We start from the raw sequence: 26,081 nt of genomic DNA on the forward strand, positions 1-26,081 counted from the left end.
TTCTCTCTGAGGGGACATATGTGTTCTCTCTGAGGGCCATATGTGAGCAGATCTTACTAATGGAGGTCTCTGCTCCTGTACACAAGTAGTTAATATTACATTTACTCAAAATGTGGAAATTGGATTAGTGAAAATTAAGTTAGAATTGTGAAAACTCTAAGATTTAAAGAAAAACGATTGAGAGAAAAACTAAAAACTTTAAGAGCGACTATAAAGTACCGGAAAAAAATTCGCGCCGACAGTTTGAAATTACAGGACGACGGAAATATCCGACACTGAAACGTTCCCGCCGAGAGCAACAAAGGTTAATTAAAGAACCTTACCTGGGGGAAGTTCTTCACGTGTTGGCTGCTTGGGTCAGTGATTGGGGGGGGGGGGGGGGGGTGCGCTGACTCACCCTCCGACACCAACACTGCTCCAGCACAATGTGCCTCCAGCTGGCCCACCAGCACAATGTGCCTCCAGCTGGCCCACCTGCACAATGTGCCTCCAGCTGGCCCACCTGCACAATGTGCCTCCAGCTGGCCCACCTGCACAATGTGCCTCCAGCTGGCCCACCTGCACAATGTGCCTCCAGCTGGCCCACCTGCACAATGTGCCTCCAGCTGGCCCACCTGCACAATGTGCCTCCAGCTGGCCCACCTGCACAATGTGCCTCCAGCTGGCCCACCTGCACAATGTGCCTCCAGCTGGCCCACCTGCACAATGTGCCTCCAGCTGGCCCACCATGCACAATGTGCCTCCAGCTGGCCCACCTGCACAATGTGCCTCCAGCTGGCCCACCTGCACAATGTGCCTCCAGCTGGCCCACCTGCACAATGTGCCTCCAGCTGGCCCACCTGCACAATGTGCCTCCAGCTGGCCCACCTGCACAATGTGCCTCCAGCTGGCCCACCTGCACAATGTGCCTCCAGCTGGCCCACCTGCACAATGTGCCTCCAGCTGGCCCACCATGCACAATGTGCCTCCAGCTGGCCCACCTGCACAATGTGCCTCCAGCTGGCCCACCTGCACAATGTGCCTCCAGCTGGCCCACCTGCACAATGTGCCTCCAGCTGGCCCACCTGCACAATGTGCCTCCAGCTGGCCCACCTGCACAATGTGCCTCCAGCTGGCCCACCTGCACAATGTGCCTCCAGCTGGCCCACCTGCACAATGTGCCTCCAGCTGGCCCACCTGCACAATGTGCCTCCAGCTGGCCCACCTGCACAATGTGCCTCCAGCTGGCCCACCTGCACAATGTGCCTCCAGCTGGCCCACCTGCACAATGTGCCTCCAGCTGGCCCACCTGCACAATGTGCCTCCAGCTGGCCCACCTGCACAATGTGCCTCCAGCTGGCCCACCTGCACAATGTGCCTCCAGCTGGCCCACCTGCACAATGTGCCTCCAGCTGGCCCACCTGCACAATGTGCCTCCAGCTGGCCCACCTGCACAATGTGCCTCCAGCTGGCCCACCTGCACAATGTGCCTCCAGCTGGCCCACCTGCACAATGTGCCTCCAGCTGGCCCACCTGCACAATGTGCCTCCAGCTGGCCCACCTGCACAATGTGCCTCCAGCTGGCCCACCTGCACAATGTGCCTCCAGCTGGCCCACCTGCACAATGTGCCTCCAGCTGGCCCACCTGCACAATGTGCCTCCAGCTGGCCCACCTGCACAATGTGCCTCCAGCTGGCCCACCTGCACAATGTGCCTCCAGCTGGCCCACCTGCACAATGTGCCTCCAGCTGGCCCACCTGCACAATGTGCCTCCAGCTGGCCCACCTGCACAATGTGCCTCCAGCTGGCCCACCTGCACAATGTGCCTCCAGCTGGCCCACCTGCACAATGTGCCTCCAGCTGGCCCACCTGCACAATGTGCCTCCAGCTGGCCCACCTGCACAATGTGCCTCCAGCTGGCCCACCTGCACAATGTGCCTCCAGCTGGCCCACCTGCACAATGTGCCTCCAGCTGGCCCACCTGCACAATGTGCCTCCAGCTGGCCCACCTGCACAATGTGCCTCCAGCTGGCCCACCTGCACAATGTGCCTCCAGCTGGCCCACCTGCACAATGTGCCTCCAGCTGGCCCACCTGGACAATGTGCCTCCAGCTGGCCCACCTGCACAATGTGCCTCCAGCTGGCCCACCTGCACAATGTGCCTCCAGCTGGCCCACCTGCACAATGTGCCTCCAGCTGGCCCACCTGCACAATGTGCCTCCAGCTGGCCCACCTGCACAATGTGCCTCCAGCTGGCCCACCTGCACAATGTGCCTCCAGCTGGCCCACCAGCACAATGTGCCTCCAGCTGGCCCACCTGCACAATGTGCCTCCAGCTGGCCCACCTGCACAATGTGCCTCCAGCTGGCCCACCTGCACAATGTGCCTCCAGCTGGCCCACCTGCACAATGTGCCTCCAGCTGGCCCACCTGCACAATGTGCCTCCAGCTGGCCCACCTGCACAATGTGCCTCCAGCTGGCCCACCTGCACAATGTGCCTCCAGCTGGCCCACCTGCACAATGTGCCTCCAGCTGGCCCACCTGCACAATGTGCCTCCAGCTGGCCCACCTGCACAATGTGCCTCCAGCTGGCCCACCTGCACAATGTGCCTCCAGCTGGCCCACCTGCACAATGTGCCTCCAGCTGGCCCACCTGCACAAAACAACAACAAATAATATTATCGTAACAACATCTTGTTTTCTGCAAGATAAAAACAGAGACGATCGAGTTGGCGTGAACATATAGGGCTCAAATTTGAAGATTATGTAGATCTAACCATCTCCGAACTGGAGATGGTTTGAGGGGAGGAGAGGGAAATGGGGTGGAGTGGGGGGGGGGGGACAGTGGAAGGGAAGGGGAGGGTAGTGGGAAAACATTGGAGGCGGGAGGAAGAATCAGGATAGTGTGGGTGAGGTGCTGTAGGCCCTGCTGTAAGTGGAAGGAGCGTGAGCACAGGGGCCCCACATGTGCCAATGGTCTCAGGTCACGGCCCCGCCCGGCATACCACACTCGACTAACTCGCAAAACGCTCACCAAAGTACCAATCCAATTGGTGGCAGAGCCATATAAGAGAGGTGCATGTCTCTTGGGAGGTATCTTGCGGGAATGTTCCGAGGAAGTTATTGGCTATAGTAACCTCTGGGTATTTGGCGAGAAGTAGGGAAGAGAGTGGCACTTGACGAGAAGTAGTAGAGGGGCTACGTGTCCTCTCATCATACAGCTCACCTCTACCCGTACCATGCAATATGTCACCTGTGAGTACCGTCTGACCTTACATATGCATATCGTACACATGCACACTAGTTATTAGTGACATATGGTGCACTATCCGTGACATATGGTACACTATCAGTGACATATGGTACACTATCAGTGACATATGGTACACTATCAGTGACATATGGTACACTATAAGTGGTGCTATTCAGTTTATGCTTCATGAGTACTGGAAAAACTCCAACCATAAATTCCCATTAAATAGACAATTGAACAATTACAGTAACTAATATAAAATGAACATAAAATTATGCAGAACTTTTGAACAGTAAAATTCTCGCCCCTGGGTTATCCTCGCCCGAGTAAGACCTGGCCCCTGGGTCGTCAGTAACACTTGACTGAGTGTGTTACCACTTTACTGAGTGTTAACACTCAGTAAAGTGTTACTCGGAGCAAGTATACGAAAGCAAGCGGCCTGCTGCGTACTTGCAGGAATTCCCAATACATCTGAGGTATTTGTTGACGTTCAGTGCCAGCCAGCGTACTGTGACACTCCACTTGTGTTGGTCCCTTCAGCTCCGGTGGCCCCCAGCTGTCTTCTCGTAGACTCCTCATGTTCTACACTCCTAGTAGACTCCTCATGTTCTACACTCCTCGTAGACTCCTCATGTTCTACACTCTTCGTAGACTCCTCATGTTTTACACTCCTCGTAGACTTACGCAACAACTGCTAACTCGGGACACGCTAATTTTAAAGTAAAATCACCCAATTGCTTAAATATTTGACCTCTTCATTTAAGAAGTTAATACTAAATTGAAAAGTGTTGTGGCGAGTGAAAACAAAGTGGCAGGAGTTGTGGATATGAAGAATTATCCTCGGTGACGCAGCTTTCACCACTCCTCCTCCACCTTGATGACGCAGCTTCCACTACCCCTCCACCACCTTGATGACGCAGCGTCCACTACCCCTCCTCCACCTTGATGACGCAGCTTCCACTACCCCTCCACCACCTTGATGACGCAGCCTCCACCACCTAGGGGACGCAGACTACCCCGTCGAAGGAGATGGGGGTCGCCTCCGGTGGCTTGCGTCAGCTTTGGCTTTATTCGTAATATACTGCAGGAGACACTTATATGACGAACTGGGTCTTGCTGTTACGTTATAGACACCTCTACGACCTGCTGGTGTTCCTCCGACAGACACCTCTACGACCTGCTGGTGTTCCTCCGACAGACACCTCTACGACCTGCTGGTGTTCCTCCGACAGACACCTCTACGACCTGCTGGTGTTCCTCCGACAGACACCTCTACGACCTGCTGGTGTTCCTCCGACAGACACCTCTACAACCTGCTGGTGTTCCTCCGACAGACACCTCTACAACCTGCTGGTGGTCCTCCGACAGACACCTCTACGACCTGCTGGTGGTCCTCCGACAGACACCTCTACGACCTGCTGGTGGTCCTCCGACAGACACCTCTACGACCTGCTGGTGGTCCTCCGACAGACACCTCTACGACCTGCTGGTGGTCCTCCGACAGACACCTCTATGACCTGCTGGTGGTCCTCCGACAGACACCTCTACGACCAACTGGAGAGATCGAGAAAGACTGCAAATTTGTTAGTTTTGTTACTTTTGTGAATATTTCGATATCTTGAGAGGTTATGACTGAGCTGGGCACTGTGCCATCTCAGTGCCACGGTGCAAGTATGGACGCTTTTGACACCGCATAATGAGCGATGCATGAGGAGTAATATTGGTGACAAGAAACAGGTGAAAGCTGTTGACACCAGACAAGACTCGACAAACACCGGATTCCACTCGGCAACTCTTTTATATGTTCGGCCTCAAGCGTTCTTATATTCGACCCGTCGCTGGCCTGGATGCTGTGTGTATGTGAGCACTCCCATGCCTGGTTTTCCCGCTAGTCCGGACAGTGTGTGTGCATGTGAGCACTCCCATGCCTGGTTTTCCCGCTAGTCCGGACAGTGTGTGTGTATGTGAGCACTCCCATGCCTGGTTTTCCCGCTAGTCCGGACAGTGTGTGTGTATGTGAGCACTCCCATGCCTGGTTTTCCCGCTAGTCCGGACAGTGTGTGTGTATGTGAGCACTCCCATGCCTGGTTTTCCCGCTAGTCCGGACAGTGTGTGTGCATGTGAGCACTCCCATGCCTGGTTTTCCCGCTAGTCCGGACAGTGTGTGTGTATGTGAGCACTCCCATGCCTGGTTTTCCCGCTAGTCCGGACAGTGTGTGTGTATGTGAGCACTCCCATGCCTGGTTTTCCCGCTAGTCCGGACAGTGTGTGTGCATGTGAGCATTCTCATGCTTGGTCTCCTCGCTGGTCCGGAGAGTGTATGTACGACACTGAAATCACTTTACAAGTAACCTGAATTTTGTCATCACACCGTCATCACATCCACACCATCACTACCCCCACCATCACTACCCACATCGTCACACACAACTCTCACCCAGTAACTACAATTAGGTATTTGTACACAATCACGAAGACTGACCTGAGTGAGTTGTGAATGGTTGGCTGGTCTGGGTGTAGGTGTTGTGTATGGTTGGCTGGTCTGGGTGTAGGTGTTGTGTATGGTTGGCTGGTCTGGGTGTAGGTGTTGTGTATGGTTGGCTGGTCTGGGTGTAGGTGTTGTTTATGGTTGGCTGGACTGGGTGTAGGTGTTGTGTATGGTTGGCTAGTCTGGGTGTAGGTGTTGTGTATGGTTGGCTGGTCTGGGTGTATGTGTCGTATATGGTTGGCTGGTCTGGGTGTAGGTGTTGTTTATGGTTGGCTGGACTGGGTGTAGGTGAGGTGTCGTATATGGTTGGCTGGACTGGGTGTAGGTGTTGTGTATGGTTGGCTGGTCTGGGTGTATGTGCTGTTTATGGTTGGCTGGACTGGGTGTAGGTGTTGTGTATGGTTGGCTGGACTGGGTGTAGGTGTCGTATATGGTTGGCTGGTCTGGGTGTAGGTGTCGTATATGGTTGGCTGGTCTGGGTGTAGGTGTCGTATATGGTTGGCTGGTCTGGGTGTAGGTGTCGTATATGGTTGGCTGGACTGGGTGTAGGTGAGGTGTCGTATATGGTTGGCTGGACTGAGTGTAGGTGTCGTATATGGTTGGCTGGTCTGGGTGTAGGTGTCGTATATGGTTGGCTGGACTGGGTGTAGGTGTCGTATATGGTTGGCTGGTCTGGGTGTAGGTGTCGTATATGGTTGGCTGGACTGGGTGTAGGTGTCGTATATGGTTGGCTGGACTGGGTGTAGGTGAGGTGTCGTATATGGTTGGCTGGACTGAGTGTAGGTGTCGTATATGGTTGGCTGGTCTGGGTGTAGGTGTCGTATATGGTTGGCTGGACTGGGTGTAGGTGTCATATATGGTTGGCTGGACTGGGTGTAGCATAAGGGTGAGAACAATTCTGACAACAAACCGGCACACGAGCATCTTGATTGACTTGTGATCGTTTTGATAACAAATCGATGCTTTGAGTAGCGGTTGGTGATGAGGTGGAAGGGGGTGCTGGAGGCGGGCAGGGATGACCGCGGGCGTGGGCGGAGGCATTTGGCAGCGCGGGCGTGCCAGGAGCAACACTCCGTGGGCCAGGGATTCCCCAACGTAAGCTGGGTTTATATACTGATCTGGTGTAAATGGAAAGCGAAATATATGTGCAGTTCCTGAAAACTAGAGATAAGGTAGTGGCACCGGTTGTGATGGGGGCAGTGGTTGGGCTGGTGGCAGTGGTTGTGGTAGTGGCAGTGGTTGTGGTTGTTTGTTGTGGTGGTGGCTGGTTGATACCTGGTTGATGGGGTTCTGGGAGTTCTTCTACTCCCCAAGCCCGGCCCGAGGCCAGGCTTGACTTGTGAGAGTTTGGTCCACTAGGCTGTGGCATTGGTTGTGGTTATGGGGGCAGCGGTTATGGTGGGCAAAGTGATTGTGGTGGTGGCATTGGTTGTGGTGGTGGGGGCAGCGGTTATGGTAGGCACAGTGGTTGTGGCATTGGTTGTCGTGGTGGCATTGGTTGTGGTGGTGGCATTGGCTGTGGTAGGGGCAGTGGTTGTGGTGGTGGCCAGCGTTTGTCGTGGTGGCAGCGATTGTGGTGATGTTAGTTATGTCTGCGGTTGTAGTTGTGATAGTGGCAACTGTTGTGAGGGGCAGCGGTTGTGAGGGGCAGCGGTTGTGGTGGGGGCATTGGTTAATGAGGGTAGCAGTTGTGGTGGTGTCAGTGAATGTGGCTGTGGCAGAGATCGTGTTGGTGTCAGTGGTTGTGGTGATGGCAACAGTTGTGGTAATGGCAGTGGTCGTGGCAGCGGTTGTGGTTGTGTTATTGGTTGTGATTGTGGCAGTGGTCGTGATGGGGGGCAATGGTTATGGTGGTGGCAGTGGTTGGTGGCAGTGGTTGTGATGGTGGTGGTGACAATGGTTATGGTGTTGGGATTGGTTGTGGTGTTGGGATGGGTTGTAGTTGTGGCAGTGTTGGGGGCACTGGTTTTGGTGTAGTCATTTTTTTTTTTTTTTTTTAACTTTTTTTCTGTTCATGGTATGATGTTGATCCACTAGGAAAAGTTGGAGCATTTACCATGAAGATTGTTCACAAAAAAGTTTAATTTGTTTGAAGAGGTTTCGGTGCATATGCACCGGACCCCTGGCATGAATATCACAATCTGACTATTACTATGACATAAAAATGTGTAAATATATTTAGTGGAGGCTTGATGCGTAAAGACCCGTGACAGATGATTGATATGAATCATGTTACTGACCAGGATGACGTAGGAACGTGGTAGTGCTGGGGTAAACATTTTTGTTACTAAATAATTACTAATGACGAGACATGGAAAGTCCACCTTGGCACGGCTTTATATCCCATAAAGATAGTATACGAAATATATTGTTACAGAAAAACTGAAAAAAATCAAGCTTATATATATTGCTATGATGAGCTCACAATCGCCATGTTTAAAAGATTTAGGAAGTCGTAGACCAGATGGTGGTGCTGGCGATGTGGGATAGGGTCACTCTCTATCTCTGTGGTCTACATAATAGTACATGAAATTTTACTAGACCCTTTGTAAAGAACAGGTCTTAAGCAGTTTAAGAAACTATACCCACAGCTGGTATCCATCTCTCTCCTTGAGGTGGTGGTGGTGTGATCAGGACGTCCCCTGCAGTTCAACTCCAGACTGGAGTCGCATTCTCCAGGATTGGTCTTACATATGTGGTATACAAGGTTTTGAATGATTACTTACACAGGTTCCTAAAGGCAATTCTGATGTTAGCCAGCCTCGCATACACCGCAGACGCCGCAGATGCTATTCTTTTTATGTGGGCTTCAGGAGACTGGTTTGGTGTGATATCTAGCTACTCCTAGATTTTTCTCTCTGTCCTTTTGTTGAGAACTTTGTCTCCCATTCGGTATTTTGTGTCTGGCTTCCTGTTCCCTCCGACTAGTTTCATTACTTTACATTTACTTGGGTTGAACTTTAGTAGCCATTTTTTTTACCATTCCTTCAGTTTATCTAGGTCATCTTGTAGCCTCTTGCTATCTTCCTCGGTTTTATTCCTCCTCATAATTCTGGCATCATCAGCAAACACTGAGAGAAACGAGTCTATTACCTCTCAATAAACATCACCGACGACGGACATATATATCGGCCGGTCGACATTTCAAATATTTTGAACGGCTTGCGCTACTCCTCCAGTAAGTGAACTCTCAGGCCTGATCATTATGGTGAGCGTCTTACAGACTATAACTGCACGCGTGCAGTCATTGGGTCTCATGAAGGACAGCAGATGTTCCAACAACCTGTGTGTTCGAGACAATATATCCTTCCTGATAGGCATGACTAAATCATAGTGTTGAGTGTGAGGGGTCACCTAGTATCTCCCCATTGCAGGGAAAGAGGAGGGGGCGCTCCCCAGTCTCCCCACTGCCGGAGAGAGGGTGAGGCAACACCCGGTGTCACTCCACCACCAGCAGGAAGTCAGGGAGATATACGTGACAGGCTCACTGATAAAAGCTTCCGACGGCCCCAACCAAACCCGATTACGGGCTCACCATAGCCCGTGGTACATGGAAACTTTAGTTCCGAGTAGCTTAATCTAAAACAACAACAACCTAACCCAAGAACCTGATTCTGAGAGCTTCTAAAGCAGCACCGATGGTCACAAACCAGCCCTTCTAAATGAACGCCGTGGGTGGTTCTGCGGGGGAGTTGTCATTAGGGAACTTGTTGTACTGGCCTGAGTGACCAGGTCACAGGCACCGTGTATTTAAACTCTTATTTATCTGTTCAGTTTGACGGAGGATATGGAGTAAAGGTCAGCTAAAGTTCTTCTGTTCTGCTGGAGACGCTGCTGGGGTTGTCAACACTCACCCCGCCGGAGACGCTGCTGGGGTTGTGTCAACACTCACCCCGCCGGAGACACTGCTGGGGTTGTCAACACTCACCCCGCCGGAGACACTGCTGGGGTTGTCAACACTCACCCCGCCGGAGACGCTGCTGGGGTTGTCAACACTCACCCCGCCGGAGACACTGCTGGGGTTGTCAACACTCACCCCGCCGGAGACACTGCTGGGGTTGTCAACACTCACCCCGCCGGAGACACTGCTGGGGTTGTGTCAACACTCACCCCGCCGGAGACGCTGCTGGGGTTGTGTCAACACTCACCCCGCCGGAGACGCTGCTGGGGTTGTCAACACTCACCCCGCCGGAGACGCTGCTGGGGTTGTGTCAACACTCACCCCGCCGGAGACACTGCTGGGGTTGTCAACACTCACCCCGCCGGAGACACTGCTGGGGTTGTCAACACTCACCCCGCCGGAGACGCTGCTGGGGTTGTCAACACTCACCCCGCCGGAGACACTGCTGGGGTTGTCAACACTCACCCCGCCGGAGACACTGCTGGGGTTGTCAACACTCACCCCGCCGGAGACACTGCTGGGGTTGTGTCAACACTCACCCCGCCGGAGACACTGCTGGGGTTGTCAACACTCACCCCGCCGGAGACACTGCTGGGGTTGTGTCAACACTCACCCCGCCGGAGACACTGCTGGGGTTGTCAACACTCACCCCGCCGGAGACACTGCTGGGGTTGTCAACACTCACCCCGCCGGAGACGCTGCTGGGGTTGTGTCAACACTCACCCCGCCGGAGACACTGCTGGGGTTGTCAACACTCACCCCGCCGGAGACGCTGCTGGGGTTGTCAACACTCACCCCGCCGGAGACGCTGCTGGGGTTGTCAACACTCACCCCGCCGGAGACACTGCTGGGGTTGTCAACACTCACCCCGCCGGAGACACTGCTGGGGTTGTCAACACTCACCCCGCCGGAGACACTGCTGGGGTTGTGTCAACACTCACCCCGCCGGAGACGCTGCTGGGGTTGTGTCAACACTCACCCCGCCGGAGACGCTGCTGGGGTTGTCAACACTCACCCCGCCGGAGACGCTGCTGGGGTTGTGTCAACACTCACCCCGCCGGAGACACTGCTGGGGTTGTCAACACTCACCCCGCCGGAGACACTGCTGGGGTTGTCAACACTCACCCCGCCGGAGACGCTGCTGGGGTTGTCAACACTCACCCCGCCGGAGACACTGCTGGGGTTGTCAACACTCACCCCGCCGGAGACACTGCTGGGGTTGTCAACACTCACCCCGCCGGAGACACTGCTGGGGTTGTGTCAACACTCACCCCGCCGGAGACACTGCTGGGGTTGTCAACACTCACCCCGCCGGAGACACTGCTGGGGTTGTGTCAACACTCACCCCGCCGGAGACACTGCTGGGGTTGTCAACACTCACCCCGCCGGAGACACTGCTGGGGTTGTCAACACTCACCCCGCCGGAGACGCTGCTGGGGTTGTGTCAACACTCACCCCGCCGGAGACACTGCTGGGGTTGTCAACACTCACCCCGCCGGAGACGCTGCTGGGGTTGTCAACACTCACCCCGCCGGAGACGCTGCTGGGGTTGTGTCAACACTCACCCCGCCGGAGACACTGCTGGGGTTGTCAACACTCACCCCGCCGGAGACACTGCTGGGGTTGTCAACACTCACCCCGCCGGAGACGCTGCTGGGGTTGTCAACACTCACCCCGCCGGAGACACTGCTGGGGTTGTCAACACTCACCCCGCCGGAGACACTGCTGGGGTTGTCAACACTCACCCCGCCGGAGACACTGCTGGGGTTGTGTCAACACTCACCCCGCCGGAGACACTGCTGGGGTTGTCAACACTCACCCCGCCGGAGACACTGCTGGGGTTGTGTCAACACTCACCCCGCCGGAGACACTGCTGGGGTTGTCAACACTCACCCCGCCGGAGACACTGCTGGGGTTGTCAACACTCACCCCGCCGGAGACGCTGCTGGGGTTGTGTCAACACTCACCCCGCCGGAGACACTGCTGGGGTTGTCAACACTCACCCCGCCGGAGACACTGCTGGGGTTGTCAACACTCACCCCGCCGGAGACGCTGCTGGGGTTGTCAACACTCACCCCGCCGGAGACGCTGCTGGGGTTGTGTCAACACTCACCCCGCCGGAGACGCTGCTGGGGTTGTGTCAACACTCACCCCGCCAGAGACGCTGCTGGGGTTGTCAACACTCACCCCGCCAGAGACGCTGCTGGGGTTGTCAACACTCACCCCGCCGGAGACGCTGCTGGGGTTGTGTCAACACTCACCCCGCCAGAGACGCTGCTGGGGTTGTCAACACTCACCCCGCCAGAGACGCTGCTGGGGTTGTCAACACTCACCCCGCCGGAGACGCTGCTGGGGTTGTCAACACTCACCCCGCTGGAGACGCTGCTGGGGTTGTGTCAACACTCACCCCGCCGGAGACGCTACTGGGGTTGTGTCAACACTCACCCCACCGGAGACGCTGCTGGGGTTGTGTCAACACTCACCCCGCCGGAGACGCTGCTGGGGTTGTCAACACTCACCCCGCCAGAGACGCTGCTGGGGTTGTCAACACTCACCCCGCCGGAGACGCTGCTGGGGTTGTGTCAACACTCACCCCGCCGGAGACGCTGCTGGGGTTGTGTCAACACTCACCCCGCCGGAGACGCTGCTGGGGTTGTCAACACTCACCCCGCCGGAGACGCTGCTGGGGTTGTCAACACTCACCCCGCCGGAGACGCTGCTGGGGTTGTCAACACTCACCCCGCCGGAGACGCTGCTGGGGTTGTCAACACTCACCCCGCCGGAGACGCTGCTGGGGTTGTCAACACTCACCCCGCCGGAGACGCTGCTGGGGTTGTCAACACTCACCCCGCCGGAGACGCTGCTGGGGTTGTGTCAACACTCACCCCGCCGGAGACGCTGCTGGGGTTGTGTCAACACTCACCCCGCCAGAGACGCTGCTGGGGTTGTCAACACTCACCCCGCCGGAGACGCTGCTGGGGTTGTGTCAACACTCACCCCGCCGGAGACGCTGCTGGGGTTGTGTCAACACTCACCCCGCCGGAGACGCTGCTGGGGTTGTGTCAACACTCACCCCGCCGGAGACGCTGCTGGGGTTGTCAACACTCACCCCGCCGGAGACGCTGCTGGGGTTGTCAACACTCACCCCGCCGGAGACGCTGCTGGGGTTGTCAACACTCACCCCGCCGGAGACGCTGCTGGGGTTGTCAACACTCACCCCGCCGGAGACGCTGCTGGGGTTGTCAACACTCACCCCGCCGGAGACACTGCTGGGGTTGTCAACACTCACCCCGCCGGAGACGCTGCTGGGGTTGTCAACACTCACCCCGCCGGAGACGCTGCTGGGGTTGTGTCAACACTCACCCCGCCGGAGACGCTGCTGGGGTTGTGTCAACACTCACCCCGCCAGAGACGCTGCTGGGGTTGTCAACACTCACCCCGCCAGAGACGCTGCTGGGGTTGTCAACACTCACCCCGCCGGAGACGCTGCTGGGGTTGTGTCAACACTCACCCCGCCAGAGACGCTGCTGGGGTTGTCAACACTCACCCCGCCAGAGACGCTGCTGGGGTTGTCAACACTCACCCCGCCGGAGACGCTGCTGGGGTTGTGTCAACACTCACCCCGCCAGAGACGCTGCTGGGGTTGTCAACACTCACCCCGCCAGAGACGCTGCTGGGGTTGTCAACACTCACCCCGCCGGAGACGCTGCTGGGGTTGTCAACACTCACCCCGCTGGAGACGCTGCTGGGGTTGTGTCAACACTCACCCCGCCGGAGACGCTACTGGGGTTGTGTCAACACTCACCCCACCGGAGACGCTGCTGGGGTTGTGTCAACACTCACCCCGCCGGAGACGCTGCTGGGGTTGTCAACACTCACCCCGCCAGAGACGCTGCTGGGGTTGTCAACACTCACCCCGCCGGAGACGCTGCTGGGGTTGTGTCAACACTCACCCCGCCGGAGACGCTGCTGGGGTTGTGTCAACACTCACCCCGCCGGAGACGCTGCTGGGGTTGTCAACACTCACCCCGCCGGAGACGCTGCTGGGGTTGTCAACACTCACCCCGCCGGAGACGCTGCTGGGGTTGTCAACACTCACCCCGCCGGAGACGCTGCTGGGGTTGTCAACACTCACCCCGCCGGAGACGCTGCTGGGGTTGTCAACACTCACCCCGCCGGAGACGCTGCTGGGGTTGTCAACACTCACCCCGCCGGAGACGCTGCTGGGGTTGTGTCAACACTCACCCCGCCGGAGACGCTGCTGGGGTTGTGTCAACACTCACCCCGCCAGAGACGCTGCTGGGGTTGTCAACACTCACCCCGCCGGAGACGCTGCTGGGGTTGTGTCAACACTCACCCCGCCGGAGACGCTGCTGGGGTTGTGTCAACACTCACCCCGCCGGAGACGCTGCTGGGGTTGTGTCAACACTCACCCCGCCGGAGACGCTGCTAGGGTTGTGTCAACACTCACCCCGCCGGAGACGCTGCTGGGGTTGTCAACACTCACCCCGCCGGAGACGCTGCTGGGGTTGTCAACACTCACCCCGCCGGAGACGCTGCTGGGGTTGTCAACACTCACCCCGCCGGAGACGCTGCTGGGGTTGTCAACACTCACCCCGCCGGAGACGCTGCTGGGGTTGTCAACACTCACCCCGCCGGAGACGCTGCTGGGGTTGTGTCAACACTCACCCCGCCGGAGACGCTGCTGGGGTTGTGTCAACACTCACCCCGCCAGAGACGCTGCTGGGGTTGTCAACACTCACCCCGCCGGAGACGCTGCTGGGGTTGTGTCAACACTCACCCCGCCGGAGACGCTGCTGGGGTTGTGTCAACACTCACCCCGCCGGAGACGCTGCTGGGGTTGTGTCAACACTCACCCCGCCGGAGACGCTGCTGGGGTTGTCAACACTCACCCCGCCGGAGACGCTGCTGGGGTTGTCAACACTCACCCCGCCGGAGACGCTGCTGGGGTTGTCAACACTCACCCCGCCGGAGACGCTGCTGGGGTTGTCAACACTCACCCCGCCGGAGACGCTGCTGGGGTTGTCAACACTCACCCCGCCGGAGACACTGCTGGGGTTGTCAACACTCACCCCGCCGGAGACGCTGCTGGGGTTGTCAACACTCACCCCGCCGGAGACGCTGCTGGGGTTGTGTCAACACTCACCCCGCCGGAGACGCTGCTGGGGTTGTGTCAACACTCACCCCGCCAGAGACGCTGCTGGGGTTGTCAACACTCACCCCGCCAGAGACGCTGCTGGGGTTGTCAACACTCACCCCGCCGGAGACGCTGCTGGGGTTGTGTCAACACTCACCCCGCCAGAGACGCTGCTGGGGTTGTCAACACTCACCCCGCCAGAGACGCTGCTGGGGTTGTCAACACTCACCCCGCCGGAGACGCTGCTGGGGTTGTGTCAACACTCACCCCGCCAGAGACGCTGCTGGGGTTGTCAACACTCACCCCGCCAGAGACGCTGCTGGGGTTGTCAACACTCACCCCGCCGGAGACGCTGCTGGGGTTGTCAACACTCACCCCGCTGGAGACGCTGCTGGGGTTGTGTCAACACTCACCCCGCCGGAGACGCTACTGGGGTTGTGTCAACACTCACCCCACCGGAGACGCTGCTGGGGTTGTGTCAACACTCACCCCGCCGGAGACGCTGCTGGGGTTGTCAACACTCACCCCGCCAGAGACGCTGCTGGGGTTGTCAACACTCACCCCGCCGGAGACGCTGCTGGGGTTGTGTCAACACTCACCCCGCCGGAGACGCTGCTGGGGTTGTGTCAACACTCACCCCGCCGGAGACGCTGCTGGGGTTGTCAACACTCACCCCGCCGGAGACGCTGCTGGGGTTGTCAACACTCACCCCGCCGGAGACGCTGCTGGGGTTGTCAACACTCACCCCGCCGGAGACGCTGCTGGGGTTGTCAACACTCACCCCGCCGGAGACGCTGCTGGGGTTGTCAACACTCACCCCGCCGGAGACGCTGCTGGGGTTGTCAACACTCACCCCGCCGGAGACGCTGCTGGGGTTGTGTCAACACTCACCCCGCCGGAGACGCTGCTGGGGTTGTGTCAACACTCACCCCGCCAGAGACGCTGCTGGGGTTGTCAACACTCACCCCGCCGGAGACGCTGCTGGGGTTGTGTCAACACTCACCCCGCCGGAGACGCTGCTGGGGTTGTGTCAACACTCACCCCGCCGGAGACGCTGCTGGGGTTGTGTCAACACTCACCCCGCCGGAGACGCTGCTAGGGTTGTGTCAACACTCACCCCGCCGGAGACGCTGCTAGGGTTGTGTCAACACTCACCCCGCCGGAGACGCTGCTGGAAATATTATCCTCACCGTTGAACTCGTTCACTCTGCTCCTGTCTGTTGTAGGCAATTAGTACGCAAGAAACTCCACCTGTCCTCAGGTGGGATGCACCTTCGTGATGACCACCTTAAAATGCAACTCATAATTAGTGACTTTATGTACGTTCTATCCTTTATTAAGATAAGGTTAGGTTAGACAAATGGTTTGCATCATGTCAAGCCCAAAATTCTTGCCTGCTTTAGTATCTCCTTGAATTTGATATTAAAGAAAACTTGGTCTTCGGGCTTAATAATTAAAATAGAAAATGGGCTTATCATATAGAACGAGTTTGCAAGAGAGTCTATTTTAAACCCTCTATACACATACTAAACTACATTAAAATAAAGTTATAACTTGAGAATAATCTCTGTTTAGGAGAAACATTTACTTGTCAGTTTAACAAGTGAATGTTGGATAACCTGAATAAGCCTTCAGTGCATAATTTATAGTTAAATATCTAGGTGGTTAAACCAGGGTGGCAGTCCATTCAGTCACTTAGCCTGAGGACGGGCTGAAGTAAGGCTGAGGACGGGCTGAAGTAAGGCTGAGAACGGGCTGAAGTAAGGCTGAGGACGAGCTGAAGTAAGGCTGAGGACGGGTTGAAGTAAGGCTGAGGACGGGCTGAAGTAAGGCTGAGGACGAGCTGAAGTAAGGCTGAGGACGGGCTGAAGTAAGGCTGAGGACGGGCTGAAGTAAGGCTGAGGACGGGCTAAAGTAAGACTCGACACACGAGTGTCAAGGAGCAGCCTGCTGACCAACCAGCGTGGAGCATCTCATTTTGACTTCACCCGTAGTGTTAAAACCGCAACTCGACTCGTGCAGTTTATGTGGAGGTTTAAGACTCCGCCATCTCCCGATCTCTCCCCTACACATATCCCACTTTCCCTGTATATTTCCCCAATACATTCCCCTTCTCCTGTATATCTCCCCTCTGCCAACAATCTCCCCCACCTACGTGACACAAACGTCAGAGTATTGCCAAGACGTCAAACTGCTGCTCCTCAGACGAGGTAGGAGCTCTAGGGGTTATGATAGTGTTGCTTGAAGTGCCAGTCGCCTGCGGATGCCTTCATACACAACAGTTTAGATCCAGTGGTTTAGAAGGTAAACGCTTACCTGTGGATCAGGTAACCACCTGTGAGATACGCAAGGGCGCCAGCCTCCCGTACCTGCCCCATGCTTGCGTACCGTCCCGCGCTCAGGTAAGATACAATACATGCCAGTCTGGGCGCATCTTCTCTCTTATGCACAAGACATCACATCAACGTGATGTATCAATGAGAAAATCAGAAGCCACGAAGAGGATTCGGCCGTGCACAGTGGATACTCGCAAGTATATGTCCTAACCAACTCAGCCACTACATGTTCACAAGCAATACATCCTCGGATTCAACTGAATCTTTGCGTGGTTCTGAGGCCGCCAGTAAAGCTCAATTAGGGGTTCACGCATTGCTCGCAGCTGAATCCCAGGATGTATCGCTTTTGAACATGTCGTGGTGTAGTGGTCTTAGGCGCGTGCTTGGGCGTACCCAGTGTGCAGGCTCTAATCCTCATCATGGTTTCTATTGATTTTCTCATATATACTCATCTAATGTTCAAAATATTGCATCTAACTATAGCATTTTCATGTATTAAGTCTGTTATAATATTAGAATGAATTGAAAACAGCCTATATCAGCAGTATTCTCTGGCGCATCAAACTGTGGTGGGATGGTGCTGGTGCAGGATCAGCAACCAGCTTGAGCGAGTCTTGCTGAAGACAACCATCAAGTTTGACTTGAGGACGGAGCTACACCATCTTATTCCTTCATGGGCATAATGGGTGGCGGCTCCCAGGCGACTGAGCACCCTTGGCACAGCTGCAAGAATCTTGTACTTCTGTTGTGCGTGTTGGTGTGGCTCTCAGTACTGCCATCACCACCTCCAGTATTGGTACCATCACTACCACCACCGGTTCTATCGTTTCCACCACCACCACTGGTACCATCACTAACACCATCACTATCAACACTGGTATCATCACTACCACCACCACTGGTACCATCATTATCATCACTATTTCCACCACCACAACCACAGGTACCATCACTACAACTGGTACCATTAATACCACCATCAACACAACTATCTCTTATCCATAACAACCACTGTAAGAATTATTCATCTCTACCCCTGAAGGAAATACAATGCAACTTCAAATGGACCAACGAAATCCTGGTAATATAAAAATCTATTCCTTCCTGAGTACCACAAACCAATCACCCATAATTATAAAAATTATAAAATTTAGCAAATGCTAAATTATTCCAATTTATTGGATTACCAAATTAACTAAACAAAATTGACTTAGCAGTTTTGAGGAGATAGGTAGTAATACGGACTCGATGAACAGCTGAATTTACCTGAATTTACCTGAGGGCCACTAATACTAGTGGTCTCGTCGAGGACAGGAAGCCGACGGCTTGTCAAAGGTCCTCTCATTTGCCCAGATGATCTTTTCATAATCTCAGAGCAGGTGTGGGTACACCAACACCCAAAAATGTTCTTAACTTTGTATCGAATAAGGAACTTTGTATTAAACTGTACCGAACCTGTCAGGAACTAGGCTTAGTTAACTCAACAGAGAAAACAATATCTTGAATCGACGCCCTCCGGGATGGGGTGGGGCTGTTCCCACGATGCAGCTGTATGATGGCTCTCTGCTTAACTATGTAACCAGATACAAATCCCTTGGTCTTGGTCCCTCTGCACGCCTATATTGTAGCCAGATTGGTTCATCAATGTAAACAGGCTCCGTGACCTCGCGGCTGTGGCAGGTTATCATCCCTGTTGTGGCACAAATGTGAGAATTGCCAAAATGATGTGTCTCTCATATATTAGATCTATGATCAGTTATGCTGCACCCATGCTTGCTCTAGTGCCTAAGAAAATGCTTGGAGGGGTGGAAAAGTGGCAAAGCGAAGTTATTAGGATTATTCTCTGATGCTCCCGTGCAACTAAATTACTAAACATGCGGAAGTAACTGAATATCCCATGTTCAAGTGATCGTATCATTGAAATTACTACTTTAATGGGTGTCAAGATGCTTATGCTAACCCACCCTCAATCCCTGCTCTTAAGCCCCTCAAGCCTTTTTCCTGAAGGTCGACATCCCTCAAAAAAATGGATTACAAAAACTACAAGGTGAGAAGACCTACCAGTTGGGGCCACACGGCTTCCTGTTGTGGGTGGAGGTGTGTGGAGACCTACCTGTTGGGGCCACACGGCTTCCTGTTGTGGGTGGAGGTGTGTGGAGACCTACCTGTTGGGGCCACACGGCTTCCTGTTGTGGGTGGAGGTGTGTGGAGACCTACCTGTTGGGGCCACACGGCTTCCTGTTGTGGGTGGAGGTGTGTGGAGACCTACCTGTTGGGGCCACACGGCTTCCTGTTGTGGGTGGAGGTGTGTGGAGACCTACCTGTTGGGGCCACACGGCTTCCTGTTGTGGGTGGAGGTGTGTGGAGACCTACCTGTTGGGGTCACAAAGACTTCAGTGGTTGGCCTATCTGGAAGGGTCACCCCCTCGCCCGGGGTGAGTGTGTTGACCTTCACCCGCCTCGCCAACACTGTAGAGTACGACAGTTGGCACCCTGCCCACCCTTGGCACTCACCTGCTCCATACACCCTCCGTCCTGACACCACCGCCACAACTTACCAACACATTATTAACATCAATTCATAAGGCATTGCCTCCTCGATGATATTATTTATATCGAAAGACAACCTTCTTTGGCCCTTTGATGAAACTGAAGGGTCTCCTGGTGCCAGGGAAGGACAGCGCGGTCGGGCATCACCGCTTGGCACCACAGTCGTGTCTGTCACAGGGGACGGGTCGGAGGGTGGGGAGAGGGTGGGGGGTCGGAGGGTGGAAGGTAGATGGGGTGGAGGGGAAGGAGCAGAGTGTAGGAATGCACCCATGAGTGCCGTTCGTGTTCCCGGTGAGTTCCCATGAGTTCCCGGTACGTGTCCACGAGGCGGCAGTATTTTCATTATCTTGTGCAATCAGCCAGACATTATTATCTACACAGAGTGCATCCTAATGTTTTTGTGTGTGCGTAGTGTATTTATTTACCTAGTTGGGCTTGCGGGGGTTGAGCTCTGGCTCTTTGGTCCCGCCTCTCAACTGTCAATCAACTGGTGTACAGATTCCTGAGCCTACTGGGCTCTATCATATCTACATTTGAAACTGTGTATGGAGTCCACATCACTAATTAATGCATTCCATCTGTTAACTACTCTGACACTGAAAAAATCTTTCTAATGTGTCTGTGGCTCATTTGGGTACTAGGTTTCCATCTGTGTCCCCTTGTTCGTGTTCCACCCGTGCTAAAGAGTTTGTCTTTGTCAACCCTGTCAATTTCCCTGAGAATTTTGTCGGTGGTTATCGTGTCTCCCCTTCCCCTTGTGTGTGTGTGTGTGTGTGTGTGTGTGTGTGTGTGTGTGTGTGTGTGTGTGTGTGTGTGTGTGTGTGTGTGTGTGTGTGTGAACACCACCGTGCCTGCTCCTCCCCTATACCTGGTGTCGCCACTATGCAGCGGAAGTTGTCTGTCACACACTCGTCCCCTGCTGCTCTTCTCTCTCTCTCCCTCGTCAACTAAATAAAACACCAGCTGAAAACAAATGAAGGTCGTACGTGTGACAGGTGTTTCCGGCGATCAGTCGTGCGTACCTCTGGGCATTTTCTAATTTTGTTTTGTGTTTCTATGGATAGGAGTTCCATGCCTGGGCAGTATACTCATGAGTCTCACATGCGATGTATATATTGCTCGCAAAGGATCGTTCTCATTTTCAGAAGTGGGAAGTGTTGTGAGCTCCATATAGCCGTATGATCTAGGCCGTGCCCCAAAGTGAGAGTTATTCCTCACTGCGGTCTACAGAGTATCCAGATGAACGATTTAAGACAAGTAACCATCTCTGGATATTACAGAGAGGCATTAAGGCGGATATGAGCAGCCTTATGGGAACTGGATAAGTTGTCGACAGTATGTGACGTTCCGTGTGCAAATATGACGTCATCACTGGAAGCATGACGTGTGCAGGGGCTTACGACGTCACTTGCCTGTGTCGAGGTCCAGGGGTTAGCACGCACTTCGTCGCTCAAGAGCAAAGAAGATAAGTCGTTTTGGAAAGGAATCTGCAGGGATCTTCCAGGGAAGCAAGTGCTATGAGCAGTGGGAGGACGATTTTTGGCGTGGGTCTCGTATAGTGGCGAGAAGGAGGACGACCTGAACCCTGTGGGGTGGTCGTTTCCTGGTAGTCCACTGCAGTAGGCCCAAAAAGAGGTCTGTGTATCCTTGAAGAGAATCGGTTGGCAGGTGAACCGAGTTGGTACCTGTGTATTGACTCTACACACTTAAGTTAGGACATAGAAAAGTCGACAGTGTCAGTCGAATGAGCAATTTGTGGGCGACCTGGGAGAGGTGAGCTCCAGGCGTCATTTTGATGTCAGGAAGAAAGCGTCGTCACTCCTGCAATTTTGCTGTAAGAGCCCTTTATCTACCATAAGTTGCCTAGTGCAGAGAGGATTGGTACCCAGTGATCTTATATTGGTGTTTAAAAGATACAAATTTTTCATGCATGCAGTGATAATGAGATGATATGAGGAAGATAAGATGATATAGTATGACGGAGTCAAGAGCGACATATGATCGCGCAATGGTGGTCGGTAGTTGACTGAGAGGGCTCGAAGCCCCATGGAGATTGTCGGTGTGGACTCTCCCAAGGGGGGGGAGTACCTCGGAGCGGGCCAGCTAGTGGTGGTGGGGAGTTGGAGGAGTTTTATTTTAATCATTTTATAGTTGTTTATGGAAAGAGATTATTTTGTTATGGGTAAACTTGCAGGTTCATATACAATGAATGCAGTTTCCTGTATGGTAGGAGTAGTATTCGTGTATGAGAGCTGTAAGAAGTTTACACCTACTCGAGGACAAGACGATGGAGTATTTTGCTGTTGATTTACTAGAAGATTAATTTGCAATGAAGAAGCCTGCATGATTATATAGGAAATTAATTCCCAAGACGATATAAAGGGGATTGTTTGGTCGTCTGTGTTTGTGAGAGAAAAATATATTTGGTGGTGTACTTGACGTCGTGAAAGGAGAGTATTTATTTATCGTTAATGATTTATTTTGAAGCTTAGCTCTGATGGTAAAGTGATTTCTACCCAGAAAATTGATAAAGAAGGTCTCTTTGTCTTCTTTGGTCTCTCCTATAACGTTATTACGATGAGATTCCTTAAACTGCCAAGTCTGACTTATTGCCAACCTCAGAACTTTCTTGTGCTTCACATTTCATGCAGGCGCTGCATACTCTACATTTTTTCTAACGTGGGATGTGTTTTTTCTTGAAGGCATTCCTATTTTAGTTTTTAAATACTGTCCGTGGGTTGGCCAGCCTCGCCAGTGCTGATGTTCTCCTATTTATGTTCATTTTTGTTGTTAGTGCTGATGTTTTGTTTGTTCCCAGATGTTTCTCTCACATTACTACAACTGTCTTCCTTTTATGATTTCAAGGTCTTATGGTTAATTGTTCACTTCTCCTCATATTAAGCTACAATTGATGCTATTGTCCTCTAGCGTGAGCTTGTGTGCTTACTCCTGCACCTTGTGTAGGTGGCCTTAGTCTGTGTGTTTTCTCGAAAGTTCGGTGCATTTTTTCTGTTAGTACACACATATTACCTGTGTTTACTGTCCTCTTCAGGTGTTGGTGGGAACGCCGGCGGATGGGACGCTCCTGAAGGGCGACATTATCACCAAGATCAGCTGCACCGAGACCAAGGGCATTACACATCAACAGGCCGCAGATCTCTTCAATAACGCAGGCAACCAGATCGCCGTCCAACTCAAAAGGTGAGGCAAAAGAGCGGTGGAATACAAGCTTTTATTTCTAGATGATGAGAAGGTTGGGGGCTTCTGTCCTCAGTCGGTAACTACCCAGATTGAAGCCCTCGAGTGGAGACGCTTTGAGGAAGTGACTTATGTCGTGAGGTTTACGTGTGACTAGATAATAGTAGTAAGGGAAGACAGGATAGATGAGCAATAGGAGGATTGAGGGTGAAATTGAAATGAAATTAAACTATCTTAACGGTGATTATTTGCTGACTGATGTGAGAACGGTTAAAGGTGCTGATATGTGTAAAGCGCAGTATACTACTGTTGTTGTCAGGAGGAGGACAGTACTGTGACGCCTCCCTGGTGGGGCAACAAGGCCGGTGGGCGGGTCAACTCTCTCTCTCTCAGTATATACACAGAGGATCATTAAGTAGTAAATGTGCACACGACGCTTGGTCATAACGTAGCTTTAGGTTTGGCATGGCGTAGGATGGGTGACCACTTGCACATAATCTAGCCTAGTGTCACCCTAGTGTCACCCTAGTGTCACTAGCCTTAACTTTTTTTTTTTTTTTTTTTTAAGAAATGTCTTAACTTTTTTTTTTTTTTATTAAGATATGAGGTACATCTGCATTAGTGCAGCTACCCTAGACTATATGAGGTGGAGTACAGTGTGTCAAAAAAGCTAACTAGGCGATGCTAAGAAATCCCCATCACACAGGATGGTTAGTCATACAGAGGCATGTGATAAGCGGTCTGCACTGCACTCATTAACTTTTTTTTTTTTTTTTTTTATTAAGATATGAGGTACATTTGCATTAGTGCAGCTACCCTAGACTATATGAAGTGGAGTACAGTGTGTCAAAAAAGCTAACTAGGTGATGCTAAAAAATCCCCATCACACAGGATGGTTAGTCATACAGAGGCATGTGATAAGCGGTCTGCACTGGCAGACTCCGGATGCATTTTGAGGATATCAACAACACAAGATTGAATAAGGTAGTAGAGTAATACAAGTCCCCATCTCGCAGGATGGTTAGTCATACAGAGCCATGTGTTTAATAGCCTGCACTACTGACAAATGGTTCTCTCCTTTGAAAGCTGCTTTGATGGATTAGGGAAACTTTTTGTCCTTCGATACAGTGATTGATACATAATCGCTACAGAGTGCATTTAAACTTGTTTGTTTACATAATAAATGAGCTTTCGTTAAATAATTTCATTATTGAGGAAATAATACAGTAATCACGGAAACAGTGAAAAAAGGTTCAACCATTTTGGCATTGTGTGAGTATCGTGGAGGATCACTGTCTAAATATTAGTATGGTGATGGGGTCGCACTATCGCCTGGCTCACCTCTACTTGTTCAGGCAGCGCTCCTGTACACCTTCCTCTACCCTGTCCTGACGGGTCTGTCCAACACGAACCTCACGCACAACATGTTCAACATATTCCTCATGTTCAACATGCCCAACGTGTTCCTCATGCTCAACATGCCCAACATAAACCTCATGCTCAACATACCCAACAAAAACCTCAAAGACAACATGCCCAACATGAACCTTTGACCTGGCTCTGCTGCTGCTGACTCTGCCCTTGCTCTGAACGTAGTTAACTGCTCTAATATTCTTAACAAGCGTGATCCGTCTTAGCCATCTCCCCCCTCCTCCCTTGAGCTCTCTAGTCTCTTCTTTACCTTTCTCTTTGTGAACTCTAATTTTGTTCTCGCCTTTCTCCTCTCTGTTGGCATTGACGCAAGTGTACTGTAGTGAACGAGATGAAAGTGTACTCTGTGAGGTACACTTGCAAGTGTACACAAGTGTACTCTGTGAGGTATATCGTGCAGTGTTTGCAGTAAGGGTGATCATGTACAGTCTGTTCAGGAAGGTTGTGTTACATGGTATAGTGTACTCAGTAAGGGTTCAGTGTAGTCAGTGAGGGTAAGGTAGATGGTTCAGTGTAGTCAATGAGGGTAAGGTATATGGTTCAGTGTACTCATTGAGGGGGTAAGGTACATGGTACAGTGTAGTCAGTGAGGGTAAGGTAGATGGTTCAGTGTAGTCAATGAGGGTAAGGTATATGGTTCAGTGTACTCATTGAGGGGTAAGGTACATGGTACAGTGTAGTCAGTGAGGGTAAGGTACATGGGACAGTGTACCCAGGGAGGGTAAGGTACATTGTTCAGTGTACTGAGGGAGGCTGCCGTACATCATACAGTGTATTCAGTAAGGGTGAGGTACACGGTACAGTGTTCTCAGGAAGGGTGACGCCAAAGGTGTGACAGGTGAGGAGTGTGGTCCAGGTGCTCCTTGAGCCTTGGGCTCACAAAGATAAACAATATAAACACACGAGATGGCGCCATGTTTGTGTTTACTGCGACGTTTATAAACAGTGCCTATAAACATTGCATGTGGAAGCCTTCTATAAATATTTTGTGCAGACATTGTACGTATATTTAGTTCGTTATTTTCTCAACCTTTCTGAAGATTCATCGAAGAGTTGAATCATTAAATATACGAAAAAAAAAGTGATGTATTTCGAAACCATCGCTGAAGACTCGCTACAATATTCTGGCTCATGTTACTGGTCAACACCTCTACCTCACCTGCTTGTGTCTCACTATTGGCTGGCGCTTCATAACGTGGCCGCGGTGGGCGGACCCTACGTTCATCACCACATATAAACACTCACATTCCCCGGGCAGTAAAACCCACATACGGTGTTACTGCTTAATGATCTGACTCTTATAAAGACTGACCACCGCGGCGAAAAGGTCACCTGTTTAAGTGTTTGGAAGTCTGGTGTAACGGGTCATGAAAGCAACTTAAGGCTATTTTTTTCCTTCAGTTGCTTATTAACGCTGTTGACTGCTCGCTACACGTGTTATATGGGGATTCAGGTGCATCAAGCACGTGCTTGGAGTCACATTCACAGAGCGCAGAGAGCAGAGTTTATTGCTCTTGAGGAACATTATGTGTTGGTCCACCGTCCGCGGATCGTTCACTGTAACTTGTTTGCTTCATTTATCATGGTTGATGTTCCTGCGTCACACGGGTAATATTATCGTGATTGGTCAACTGGTCACAACACAGGCCGGCTGGTGGCTGATATACGAGCAAAAATACTTGCCATTTAGTGATGATATGCTGGAGAGAACAGCAAGTCAGCAGATAACAAAAATGATGTTAACAGAAGTGATCTAGCACATGATAGAGTCGCTGATGATAGCACAA

General features: G+C 52.8%; 1 protein-coding gene across 10 annotated transcripts in view; it reads left to right on the plus strand.

The window, feature by feature from the left end:
* LOC123765105 (PDZ and LIM domain protein 3) overlaps nt 1-26,081 on the plus strand; it is a 92,331-nt gene that overhangs the window by 12,132 nt on the left and 54,118 nt on the right. For 9 of the 10 annotated variants that reach the window (XM_045753565.2, XM_045753568.2, XM_045753566.2 and 6 more), the window contains exon 2: nt 22,718-22,866. In XM_045753565.2, coding sequence (XP_045609521.2) covers nt 22,718-22,866 — 149 coding nt within the window. Of the gene's footprint in view, nt 1-21,696; nt 21,778-22,717; nt 22,867-26,081 lie in introns of those variants that run through there. The other variant, XM_069333548.1, reaches the window with a different exon arrangement.

Source organism: Procambarus clarkii, chromosome 29, assembly GCF_040958095.1.
Source record: "Procambarus clarkii isolate CNS0578487 chromosome 29, FALCON_Pclarkii_2.0, whole genome shotgun sequence".
In the NCBI taxonomy this organism is placed as follows: Eukaryota; Metazoa; Arthropoda; class Malacostraca; order Decapoda; family Cambaridae; genus Procambarus; species Procambarus clarkii.